The sequence below is a fragment of the Brachionichthys hirsutus genome, chromosome 4 (genome assembly GCF_040956055.1).
Source record: "Brachionichthys hirsutus isolate HB-005 chromosome 4, CSIRO-AGI_Bhir_v1, whole genome shotgun sequence".
In the NCBI taxonomy this organism is placed as follows: domain Eukaryota; kingdom Metazoa; phylum Chordata; class Actinopteri; order Lophiiformes; family Brachionichthyidae; genus Brachionichthys; species Brachionichthys hirsutus.
This window is the reverse complement of record NC_090900.1, coordinates 13480721-13494641: the sequence shown is the minus strand read 5'-3', so window position 1 is coordinate 13494641 and position 13921 is coordinate 13480721. Positions and strand designations below refer to the sequence as shown.

Here is a 13921-nt window from a genome sequence, read left to right as displayed (position 1 = left end):
CTCCATTGACCGCAATGTTACTGAAAAGTTCAAACTGATCCATAATCCAGGATCTCTTCTGGATCATGAACAAAATGTAATCATCTGTTCCTGTTACCTCAAAGTCCTGGACGGATCTTGATGGTATCTTGCTAACAGATGGATGGACAGACAAAAGCCGGCGATTACATAACATCCGCCTCGGTGACGGTAATTAGTACCGGTAATAATAAATGAGTATTTTAGCAGCAGCAGAAAGCAGGATTTGGTTATTAAAAATTGCAAACAAAACCCCCCTAGCACATAGAAGTATGAAACTGACACATGTTTTCAAAAGATTTATTATAATCCACACAACAACAAATAGAATGTTGTTTCTCTGTTTGGTGGAACCTTTTTATGAATTGTAATGAATAAAAATGATGTGGACTACATCAAGAAGGTGCCAAAGAAGACCAAACATGACATTATTGTACTTTGAGTGAAAGAATGTAGACAATAAAGGTATATCTGGCGTGTAGAAAACCAAAACACGTTCAGCAGAAGTCCGCAGTAATTACAACACAGGTTTCAGTCATAGAACTAACACAGCCAACATATTACATCCTTATAACGCTATAGCTCAACAACCTGCAACAGCAATAATATGGATTGTTCACAAAATTAATGATCAAAAGCCAATTAAGAAAACAAATTTTAAACTTTTGAAAAATAACTCAAATTAGAAATATGTCAGGATAAAATTTCCAATTTTCAATAAAATAAATCCACAGATTTACTTTTAATTTGCTTAATAACGAAATAAAAGATAGACCGACGGAGGGTTTATCTCGATTTTCATACATCATACTTGCATACGTGACATCACAGACGCCATCTAATTAACCCACATCCAAAAACTGCAGCTACTGTACAAAGAACGGCAAATTAAAAAACATTTACATACCACCTCTTTCTTACCTTCAAAGGTTCAAAGTGCTAAAAGTACACTAACACAACTTCATTCCAGGAAGATGTTGAATTGTTGTGGCTCAAACAAATAAAATAACCCCCATTGGACTATAATTCACTTTCATTTAAAATTGTTTCTTTCACAGCAGGATTCGCTTTAAACTTTGGGATGAGGCCCAAATATTTCCATACCAGGTCACGTTAATTTTTTGCACGTCTTCCAATTATCTGGTCCCATTGTGTTTGGACCTTTAGAAATGGAATGCTGCATGAAATGCAGTTGTTCCAGAAATTCGTTTGACATCAGATCGAAGTGATGTCACACCCGTTGGAGGCCGCCGCTGGGTTATCCACCTCATGTGTTGCAGCTGTCGTCGTAAGAAGGAGGAGCCTCTGTAACAGACACCATCAGATCCACTGATTAATACACACATACATTTTTTGTGATTTTCCAATACATCACATTATGAATTTTGTTTCAATTTGTTATTGTGCATTCTATAATAACGATAGCATTAAAAAGCTAAGATGCAGTTCAAATTAATACACTGTGAAAGTGAGTTATAAAACCCTCCCAGTGACCGCTGCTCAACCGGCTGCTGCTCCACATGGAAGAAGCATCGTACAAATGTGCCATAAACGTTCTATTAGATGCCCATCTAGGTCAGTCAAACTAAGACAGACACTAAATATTTTTTCGTTTACTGTGAATTTAGGATCAAATACACAATTTTCTAGTCTACAAATTCCACAGGACCAAGCAGCTTATAAACACTAGAAAATGTGCTTCCAAGGACACAGATGCCCCTGGTAATGCTGAAACTCCATGTGTACTGATGGGGACAGACCATAACTACCATCACAGGATGCGAGTAAAATAACACGAAACAACCACAAGTTCAAATGCCCCTAAAAATGTAAACAATAAATAAATAAGAAATAAAAAGGCACTAATATGAAACACTGGTTAGGAAAATGTCTTATTTCTGAGTGAAGGAAGATGGTTTTACAGATTACTTCTAACCTACACCCTGATGAAGCCTCACAGCAAGGAGGGTTGGAATCTGTGTCTATCTGTATGGAGTTTAAATGTTCTCCCCATATCTCTGTGGTTGTCCGTCTGTGTGTACCCTGCCTTTCGCCCATAACAAGCCGGGATGGACTCAAGCAACTGCTGTGAAAATGGGTGGATGGATAGTTGTTCCACGTGCATAATATAAGGTTCAGTGGTTATATTTACATTCCTCTTTTCTTAATTTAATTGGCCAATGGAGGAGTGCACGTGATTTAATGACATTTACCAAACTATTAGGGTGAGGTGAGAGTGTGTCAACTGACCTTGTGGATATGTGGAGGAGTCATACTGGGGAGGCTGGGAGATTGGTGCTGATACTGAGCCAGCACCTTCAGGGGGGAAAGGTGCCGTGGCTCCTTGGTCACTGGGTGCAGCGTTGGACCCATCGTGCTGCTGTGTCTGGGCAAAAAAGAGGCCCGGGGCATAACTGAAAGCATTGGGTGACACCAGCTGAGACTGGCGCTTGTTGGGGAAGCCGTCGTTAACTGGAGCCCCTCCTTCTGCTCCTTGTTGGTACTCAGCTGGAGGAGCACTGGGGATATTATGCGAGGACATCCTGGAGCGAGGTACAGGATGGGGAGCTGATTGTCCAGGCGACAGTTTGGGTGTGGCAACAGGGGTGGAGGTGTCAGGGGCAGAGGTCGAGGTAGAGGCTGGCATATCTTCAGCTGTGGCAGACAAAGGAGGAGTAGCCTTTTTGGATGGTTGGAGTTTTTTGTCTAGCGAGACATTCCCGAGGTGAAAGGGTAACATCAGCTGGACATCAGGAGACCTCAGACTGACCTGATTCAAAAGGAAAACACAACATATGATTTCAACTAAATAATGTTTTTCAAGTTGTCGTCCAGTTCCGGTTCTCCGTTAGTAGAGAGGGGAATTAAGGAGGGGTGGTGGAGGGCGAGTCTGAGGGGGCGTGTCTCACCCTCCGTTAGTCAGCGGAGCATTGCGGGCAGCAGCCCGTGGGATGGTCTCGCACTCGGCGGTGGGCAAAATGTTGTCTGTGAGGCTGGAGACCTGCCCGCATGTCTCCAACAATCAATCCAACTTTGCCTGAGATATCGCCAAATCATTTGTTGTAAAACCTTCTAATTTTGTGCTGCCATCATCGCTGGAATCAACTACACACATCTTGTTTACCACACCTGTAGTAGAGTGACATGAATTACCATGCCTGCAGGCGGGATAAGATATCTTTCAATCTTTTAAGTCCTTTTCAGGTCTGTGCCGTTAGTGGCTTCCTTGATCTGTGATCGCAGCAGGTAAAATTTTATGCGATGACTACAAAGACCACCTAAAAAGATAACATGATTGTGACAGAGGGCAAGCATATCTTACTTTGACGTAATATTCAATTCTTATAAGTTCACAGCCAGTGAGGGAGGACTGAGGAAGAGGAGGAACAATGATCTGCTCCTTCCACTCCACCTCCTTTCCGGCCTTCACCACACCACCCTCCACCTCCGCAATTGCCCTGACATCGCGGGTAGGCTTCTTTGTCTCATAGATCACCCTCTAGAAACACACACAGACACGGATCATCAGGACTGGAGTCACTGGACACAAGAATTTCACAATACTCTCCAAAAAGACAGTTAGTTTACTGCGGATCTCTAAAATGAAACACCTGCACCACATCAGCACTTCGTCAGGCCATCGGATTAGCAAACAGATAGCTAGTGGCATTCATTCTGAGATTTCTGTCTCGGTTCTCAGTAGATCATGAATAGAAGAATAAACTGGACTTGTTCAAGTTTGATTGAAGAAATTTCACCTCTCATCCAAGAGGCTTAGATTCTCTACCAGTCGCTCAGAACTGAAGAAGCCTCTTGGATGAGAGCTTAAAGGTCTTCAATTCAATCCAGTTGATTCTTCTTTTTTGCTATTCACGATTCATTCAGAGGTCTGTCCCTTGCCACCGTACCGTTAACTAAGATATTCACTGTTGCATCGGTGGTATAGGCTTTAAACACACCTCACAGTGAACTAAACAGAGAGGCATCAGCAGTATGTCCTGGAGCTGTGACGGATGTTTACCTGCATCAGGCTGGCGGCCACGTTTCCGGTGGATTTCCCAGACTGGTTGTGGATGTTGGCCACCAGCTGGATGATCTGGCCTGGTGTGTAACCTTTCATGTCAATCTGGGCCTTCAGGACCATTGTGCCAGTTTTCACCAGCATGTAGTTGAACTGCTGAGTCACTACAGATGAACAGGTTCCCTGTGACGATTAGAACAATGTTACAACATGATGGATTTACTGAAAAACGTACATGTATGTTAAAGGAAAACGTCAGCATTCTAATACACTTGTCTTAGTAATATTACATGAGACCATGATGACCGCCTCATGATCCCTAGGTAACATAGGAGCTAGAGTAATTTTGCATATATTAGCATAAGTGCTGGAAGCAGGGGAACAGTTGCATTTGCTTCATCAGTGCACATAAATGCAGATAAAATGAGTTGTGGTTTCAGGAGGGATTATGAAGAGATGCTTTCTTGGTAAAGCATAAGCAGGATCTGTGAATGTGTATGGTTTCAGGATGTCAGTCATGAATCAGACCATTTTAGACTCCGTTTGACAAAATGAAATAGGCTTGAGACTTTGCAACGGGTAGAAAAGGATCCCTCTCAATCAGTGGGAAGGTTTAGTGTTCAAATTTAATTTGACCAGCAAACACCTTTTCTAACAATGTTATAACATGATGGACATTTGTGTAAATAATGGGTGAAGTAATAGACAGAAAAAGTATAAAATTCAAAGAAAAAGCATGATCTTTACGATATGGACTATATGTATGCGTTTACTTTTTATTTACAACCACAAATCATCTTGCATTACAGTGAGATGTCATTGGGACAGGGTGTCGAAAGTCTTTCAGGGTTACAAGTCGACAAAGCAGGAGCACCACTGCTGTGTGACAATAAATGCCCTTTAAACCAATCAGACAAGAGCTGCTGCACAAAGAGGACAGCAGCGCTGCTTACTCGGTCTAAACGGTCCCGTGTGGGCACTGAGAGGTCGCTGCATACACCTCTGTGGCCCAGGTGCAATTACTCTAATCGTGGCCTCCGGGACGGAGAGTAAGAAGCCCTTATAAATTCAAGTGTGTCAGGTTAGAACTCTACATTTGGCATTTCAAAGCCTTGGCCAACAGAGAAAGTTAACAGCCTCCCTGATGGATGAGGACCGTCAACAGCTCCCACTAGGGTTTTAGGTTTTGTTGACTCAGCTCCTGTAAAGAAAACCTGACACTATTAGACTTACTTTGTGATATACCCATTTGCTTTGGTAGAATTTGAGCTCTACTCTATCCACAATCAGCACAACAATGCACACTATAGAGTGGTGGACATACAATTACCCCCACCACCACAAATTATCCCATTTCTGTTTATATAGGGATGAACAAGAGACAATGTTAGGCCTTGTGTATGGGTCGACCCGGACGCACTGTGTCATCTGATCATATCTCACCCATATCTCTGGCAGCTCGTTCAGGTTGAGGGGGCTTAAAAGGTAGAATGCTTTCTCGATGTTGTAGTCCTTGGAAAATCGCGGCGTGTCAATAAAAGCTCTCACTCTGTAAATGATCCTTCCGTAGTTACCTTCAAAAGATGTTGGAGCCGTGGCTGTGGGGAAAAAGACAAGTTTTACTGCACGACTCAGACAAGCGGGTTGTTGTAAAAGGGTTCTTGCATCATTTCTATCTTCCATTTAAATATTGGTAATTTAATGGATGGATTAAATCTTAAATTGGTAATTACGCCAAGGAAATACACTGGACAAATAGATTTTTCTTCCTATTAATTTTAATAAATGACCATTTCCTCCCATGAGTGTTCAGCATGTTTTGCTCGATCTCTAGACACGCTGGTGCTGGTAGCATAAACATGGTTCAAATGAAAAGCTTGAGTCACGCCAGCAAACAAAGACCGGTTGGTCTGCTTTTGAGTTTCTGTCACGTTCGTTGTTGCGAGTGGCGAAATCTAACAAAGATTAAACGCACGCAAGTTTCTTCATGTATAAGAGACCAGCATCAACAACTGTGGTAACTTTGTGTAGACAGGAAGTCTGATTAGTTCCATATTCGTACATTTGGTTTTCATCGCTTTGCGTTTCATGTTGAAGTGTTCAAAGTTCAAACTTAGGGGCAGCTGTGGCTAAGTTCGTAGAGTCAGTCATCCAGGGATCAGGAAATCAGTGGTTCGAATCCCAGATCTGACGGTCCGCATGTCGAAGTGTCCTTGCGCAAGACACTGAACCCCAAATTGCCCCCAGTGGGTCTGGCAGCACCCTGCATGGCAGCCAGCAGTCACCCACTGGAGTGTGAATGTGTGTGTGAATGTGAGGCTTTGAGTACCGCAAAGGTGGAAAAGCACTATATAAGAAAGAAAGCTTTCGTACTGTCATTGTTACACTGCAGGCACACAATTAGAGTACAACGGGCCCCTTGAAACACACACATGCAGGGGCCCTAGCGTGCGGGAATAGGGTGAAGGTCGCCAGGTCGAAATAAGATTGAATGCTATGAGAAGTCATGTCAACTAGCCCTACTACTGTGTAACGTAGAATAGCTCTCAGCAGCGGGCACACTTCGAGCATAGAAAATAATCCAAACTGTTTCCTCTGAATCTGCGCTCAGATTATTTAACAGTTCTTTTCTGGCCCATGCTTCATCCTTCTAACAAGTTCAGTTTCTTTGTTAGCAGGATTACAGTCATAAAAGAGTCTGATATGCACCATCACACAAAATATGTGATCTGACCCAGAATGAGGTCAGGAAAAAATATTATATTTTAGCATTGAAAACCCCATTTACTACGACTACTGTGCTTTTGGCTTGTCCCGTGAGGGGTCGCCACAGCAAATCAACTTTCTCCACTTCACCCTGTCCTTTGCATCGTCCTCCCCACCACCAGCCACTCTCATGTCCTCCCTCACTACGTCCATGTCTCTTCTCCTGGGTCGACCTATAGCCCTGTTCCCTGACAGTTCCATCCTCAGCATCCTTCTACCGATATAGTCCCTGTCTCTCCTCTGGACATGTCCAAACCATCAAAGTCTGGTCTCTCCAAAATGTCTAACCTTCACTGTCCCTCTTATTGTCTCATTTCTAATCCTATCCAACCTGGTCACGCCCAAGGAGAACCTCAGCATCTTCACCTCCGCCACCTCTAGCTCCGCCTCCTGTCCTTTCTTCAGAGACACTGTCTCTAAGCCCTCGTTCCTCCTACTGCACACGTCACTGCTGTCGTACAACTGCCATGCATGTCCTGAACGACTGACATACTTCTCTGCCACGCCTTCCTCATGCAGTACCACAGTTCCTCTCTGGGCACCCTGTCAGGCTTTTCTCTAGATCTACAAAGACACAATGCAGCTAATTCTGGCCTTCCCTGTATTTCTCCATTGCTATCTTCAACGCAAACGTTGTGTCTGTGGTACTCTTCCTCAGCATAAAGCCATGCTGCTGCTCACAAATACTTACTTCTGAAAACCCCATTTACGGGTTCAAAAATCAGTTAATAAAAACACACATCAATGCCAATTCACTTTTACTTTTCATGGTTGGTGCATAAACACACCAAGATCAATATATAAAGTATTGATGATGATCCGGGTCACGATTTGGATTCAGGAATAAAATATAAATAAATAAGAATATCCAATTTTGGTGTAACTCAAATTTTGAGTGGAATGAGCTGCATGGTGGAGGTTTGCGCTCTCCGAGTGCTTTTCTAGTTTCCACCATTTATTTATTTTTTACACAAGAGAAGTAAAGGAAACAGCATGCCGAGACATGTTTGTCAGGATGTGAAATGTGAAGGCAAGCCTCTGTTAATGGGGGGGGGTGGAGGAGGGACAAAGGAAAGAATGCACAGTGACGAGTGTCAGACCCAACCCGACTCGTCACTCCTCCTACCTGGAATGAGGAACTTGAAGGGAAACGTGTGTTCTCCCTGTTTGAGGGTTCCTGCAGAGGACAGAGCCACAAATACAATTCATCACAGGAAGTACAAGGTTTCCAAACTGCACACAGCTGAGATGATCATAAATGCGTTTCTTGATACAAGCACCATTCAAGCTGTTAACAATGTTCCCATCTTGTGTATTCAGGGCATTTATTCAGTTGTTTTTGCTGTGGAACAGAAGAAGCTTAGGATTCAGGTCGTTTTATCAGATGATATTGAAAGAGTAATGGAGGAGGGGTTATCCTGAAGAATGAGTTTGTAGTTTGTGCAGAGTGTTCTGGAGGAGAATAGAGTGTCAGATAGACTGATGAGTTTGAAGCTGGAGATTGAGGGTGTCATCTTTAATATTGTTAGTGGGTACGCTCCACAGGTAGGAGGCGAGTTAGAGGAGAAGCAGAAGTTCTTACGCTCCAGAGGTAGGAGGCGAGTTAGAGGAGAAGCAGAAGTTCTTACGCTCCACAGGTAGGAGGTGAGTTAGAGGAGAAGGAGAAGTTCTTACGCTCCACAGGTAGGAGGCGAGTTAGAGGAGAAGCAGAAGTTCTTACGCTCCACAGGTAGGAGGCGAGTTAGAGGAGAAGCAGAAGTTCTTACGCTCCACAGGTAGGAGGTGAGTTAGAGAAGCAGAAGTTCTTACGCTCCACAGGTAGGAGGTGAGTTAGAGGAGAAGGAGAAGTTCTTACGCTCCACAGGTAGGAGGTGAGTTAGAGGAGAAGCAGAAGTTCTTACACTCCACAGGTAGGAGGTGAGTTAGAGGAGAAGGAGAAGTTCTTACGCTCCACAGGTAGGAGGTGAGTTAGAGGAGAAGGAGAAGTTCTTACGCTCCACAGGTAGGAGGTGAGTTAGATGAGAAGCAGAAGTTCTTACGCTCCACAGGTAGGAGGCGAGTTAGAGGAGAAGCAGAAGTTCTTACGCTCCACAGGTAGGAGGTGAGTTAGAGGAGAAGCAGAAGTTCTTACGCTCCACAGGTAGGAGGTGAGTTAGAGGAGAAGCAGAAGTTCTTACACTCCACAGGTAGGAGGTGAGTTAGAGGAGAAGGAGAAGTTCTGGAGTGACTTGGATGAAGTGGTTCAGAGCATCCCCAGCAGTGAGAGAGTCGTGATTGGAGCAGACCTCAATGGGCATGTTGGCAAAGGAAATAGAGGAGATGAAGAAGTGATGGACAAGTTTGGCATTCAGGATAGTACCCTACATGAAACAAAAATATAAATGTAGCACTTTTATTTTTGTTCCAATTATTCATGAGTTGAAATCATAGACCAATACTTTTTGTACACAATAGGCCTATTTCTCTCAAATTATCTCGGCATAGGAGAAGTACTCACTGACAAAGAGTTAAACAAGTTTGTGAAAACATTGAGCGAAATAGGCCTTTTGTGTACATGAGAAAAGTCTTAAATCTTTGATTTCAACTCATGAAAAATTGGAGCAAAGACAGGAGGCGGAGCTAGAAGTGGCAGAGATGAAGATGCTGAGGTTCTCCTTGGGAGTGACCAGGTTGGACATGATTAAAAATGAGACAATAAGAGGGACAGTGAAGGTTAGACGTTTTGGAGACAAGGTCAGAGAGACCAGACTTTGATGGTTTGGACATGTCCAGAGGAGAGACAGGGACTATATCGGTAGAAGGATGCTGAGGATGGACCTGCCAGGGAACAGGGCTAGAGGTCGACCCAGGAGAAGATACATGGAGGTAGTGAGGGAGGACATGAGAGTGGCTGGTGTTGGGGAGGACGATGCAGAGGACAGGGTTAAGTGGAAAACGTTGATTTGCTGTTGCGACCCCTCACGGGACAAGTATAGTAGTAGTTTTTGCTGTGGACAGGACAAATTATTTTTATTAGTCTTAGCCGTTAGCAGCTCGGTTGTATCGTACCTTTGTCTGCAACAGAGAGAGTGCTGTTGAAGTACTGTTCCTCCACAATCCATGTGGTGTCGTTGGCTTTATTGGTGACGCCACAGAAACCATTGCAGCTGACTTTAAGAGCTGCAGATGAGAATGTAAAGACAGACAGAGAAACACAAGTGGAGGTTTTAGATAAACAGATTATCGACCGATAAGATATCAATGTAAAACTGCCTTATTTTGGCCTTATGAAGCAGGATTCAGCTTATTCTTTTAGTAACCGTTTTCAAAATTTGGCTGTTTTAAACATTAGCGCGCGAGCTCAGTGGAAAAGACTTGCATGCGCCCAATAACAACAAAGATTTGTCTAAGATTAAAAAAATATGTTTAATAAACATAGGTTAAAGACATTTAGTCCACAAACAGCCAATGTTTAAAACAGTTACTAAAAGAATAAGCTGAATCCTGCTCCACCAGCCTTTGTAGCTCTCAGCAGATGTTGGAACCGGACTCCCAGTCGGGTCATTGTTGGCATCTTGTTTTCCTGAGGCAGCGGAAACTGCTGCACACCTGACCAAGATCAACCTGATCTAAAGTAAGTGTTCTCCTGGTTTAAGACGGACCCAGAGGTTCAATGTTCACCAGCAATCTGCTTTTTACACACAAGTGACGCACATTTATTGTAATTTCCTACGTTCCTTATCATTTCCCCCACAGCTTTCCCATCAGCTATTACTCAGGACAATCATCTATGACAGAGCCCGCCCTATCTGAAGACTGACATCTATCAGATATCAGTGTTTGTAGGCAAGTGGGTTGTGCACGGGAAAGAAGATGAGTAAATTCTTCATCGTAGAATAAAAGTTACTGTCAGCCATATTTGACGTCGCTTGGTTTATGATGTAATCACCCCAACACCAGAATTCTACCATTATCACAAAATTTGCTTTTAAAAATAATCCCAGCACGACCTTGATCGATATGAAATGGTACACCCTCATTCCTTCCTACAGTCCTACACTGACGCCACATCACACCAAACCACAGAGACTGGAACACTGTGCTTTTTCCACACAATGTCAATATTTGCCCATTAATACGTCACTCATCTGAAAGCCAGCTCCTCTTTATAACCCAGTCAGTCACTCGCGCATGGCAAAAGACTCTGTTTCCCGACTGACCAGCTCTACCTGAAGTGGAATGTCAACAGCCTGGAGCTTCCAAAGACACCAGCAGCGTTCACCATCCGTCAGCACATTGTCATACCGAAGCCTTTAAGAGCTCACATTTCAGTCAGGACATATAACATTCCAACCTCGTTTTTCTGGTTTGACCTGCTTTAGTAAGCAAAACCAACAAGAATTAGAAAAGGTTACTTCGTCCTAACAGGCACCCTAAATGAATGAACATTTAATTTACATTAAATTACATTTTTGTTACCGAAGTTAGCATTAAAAATACAGCACAACAAATAAAAACATCCTTATTCCTTAAAAAAAAAAGTACAAGACAACATTTATCAAGATACTGTTGCGTGTAAAATATGGACCAACCACAAGAAACACTTTGACGAGGTCCTTGGCGCTGGACCGGCTCCGTGAATGTGCATCACTGCGTGGAGGCTTTGAACAACAAACGAGGACTGAATTGTGGCCTTCAGTTCACTTAATGTGAGAAAATCTGAGCCTCCTCTTCATCACATGTATCTCCACATGGTAGCACTAGCCACAGTAAAGCTAACAGCAGTCCGAGCTCCATGCAGGAGGTGAGTTTTGTCTGTGGGATAATTCCCAATTGATTCAATTCAATTCAAGCGTAATCAGAAGGATGGCAAACAACCCACGACAGGTAAATAATAAAACTGCCATTTTATTTGGAGAGTTAGAAACCCTTAAATGTGGTCTTAAGAGTCTGACCTGTTTCTACTTGACAATTCTAAAATTCCAGTAATCTAACTGTATGAATTTATGAAGTTTAAATGTAAAACCATTTTTGAAATTCCATATTGTACAGTAAGCTTTCAGGGAAGATCGTCTCCAGAAGAAAAAAAATCCAAGATGAAAATCGAGTATCAATTAGCTTTTGTTCTTTCTTATGCCAGGTGTACAACTTTAAAAACACTTTTCTAAAAAAAATAATATATATATATACACATTTACGAAATTTCAGTGTAACATTTTACCGCTGAGGACAACATAGGTGAGCATTTTCGGTTGAGCACATTTGGCAGTGATAAAGATAACTAGAGTTACCTTTGCACAAGGCGTGACTTCCTATCGACAGGTAAATTAGTCACTAGTTGTTGTTCCAGATAACAGTCGTTTTACATGGATTAATGAAACGAGACATCATTCCAGTATTTGTTAGATTTAATGTATAGACATTTAAATGATTTTAGACCATTAACATAATAAAATAAATCACAGGGGATTTGGAAGCAGGTTTCAGCCCTGTTTAAATGCGAAGATGACAAAAGGAACTGTCTGGATCTTCACAATCCCAGAGACAAATCTCAGTGATATTCACGCAAACACAGACAACCTGATCTCCTGTAATATTCGCACACTGACTCTTAACAAAGTGAAGCAACCACGTCTGTGATCTACTGCGCGTCCTACTTCCTTGTTTGGAGAAGGCGACGTTTTCTCCCCAGGTGTGACTGGAATGGACGCAGCGGGCCTCTCGGTGGATCTTACCTTTACACTGCAGGGGCTGATCCAGTTTCACTTTCACGCTTCCACACATGGAGTCCCCCGGGCTGTACACCACTTTGTTTTTGTCGAACTTGATCTCGAACTCCTGAATCTTCCCCATGACTCCGCGGAGTCTCAGCGACACTGGCTGCAGATCACCTGTGCGCAATGACGCAAACAGACATTTACGACTCCTGACCCCGCCCCTCGATGTGACGTCACTCCAAGACAACGTCACTGATAAGCCAAGTAACCAAACTTTTTTCTTTTTTTATACTCATAGCTTATTTTGAACAATAAACAATAACAATAAACATGGAATTGCTTTATTCGACATGTATTGATTTTTGTAGTAAATTTTATTTTCACAAATGTACAATACATCTATATATTTTATTACACTATTTAGCTGTATTCCTTCAGTAATTAGTTGTGGATTATGGTTTTAATTCTACATCAATTGTTGTTCTGTAACATTATGTCATTTGGGCATCTGCTATGGATACATGTTCATAATAATGTCAAAATTCTTAATTTTCAAAATGACGACAGGTGGACTACATCTTGAGATGGAGCATTTTAAAGGAGGTTGGTGACTGTAAGGTCGTGGTAGGAGAGAGTGTAGCCAGCCAACATAGGCTGGTGGTATGTAAGATGACTCTAGTGAAAAAGAGGAAGAGGACAAAGAGGTGGAGGCTGAAGAATGAAGAGTTTTGTGTGTCTTTCAGGGAAGAGTTCAGACAGGCTTTGAGTGGGCAAGAGAGGATTCCAAAATACTGGAATACAACAGCTAAGGTGATCATTATGTATCTTTTTATTTTATTGTTATTTTTGCATCAATTGAGTAATTTAATATTGGTTTTATTTTTATTTGTATTGTTAAATGTCGATGATTTATGTACTAAGGACTTTCAACGGAAACAAGACTGCAAGGGCTTTTTTGAAATGCTCCTCTTAGACAGGATGTTTGACTGTATTTGTACTGTAATACATGCTACTGTTTGAATGTACTTGTACTCTAACATTCTATCTAATAAATATATTCATCATCATCATCATTGCAGGTAAACAAAATGAAAAAAGATGGAAAAATATTTAATCTTTATTGAATTGCTCGTCTCTTAAACTATGATCATCTTTGTATAAAATCATTTTCTCCACTTGTTTGCTGAGTGAAGTTGTTCATGTGAAGGGTTCAAATTGTGCTTGTTTGTGTAAATGCTCAAGAGTTGGCATGTAAATTATAGCAAATTTGTATGTAATAAAATTCAGAGATAAAATGTTTATGTGGATTTAATTAACCAAAGTGTTCAATCATGTGAAACAACACTAAAAATGGATTAATTCACACGTTCCCGAGAACGACCCATGGATGGGAGCAAAGCGGAAATCCAAACAATGTAAC

General features: G+C 42.1%; 1 protein-coding gene across 1 annotated transcript; it reads right to left on the bottom strand.

Moving 5' to 3' along the window:
- Positions 1–304: 304 nt before the first annotated feature.
- On the bottom strand, positions 305–12647 carry arrdc1a (arrestin domain containing 1a). The gene is made up of 8 exons (XM_068760687.1): positions 12520–12647; positions 9854–9964; positions 7932–7982; positions 5483–5637; positions 4040–4222; positions 3341–3517; positions 2269–2788; positions 305–1323 (listed from the first exon to the last, which is right to left on the bottom strand). The coding sequence occupies exons 1-8, from the start codon at positions 12635–12637 to the stop codon at positions 1286–1288; spliced, it is 1353 nt and encodes a 450-aa protein (XP_068616788.1). The 5' UTR covers positions 12638–12647; the 3' UTR covers positions 305–1285.
- Positions 12648–13921: the final 1274 nt, after the last annotated feature.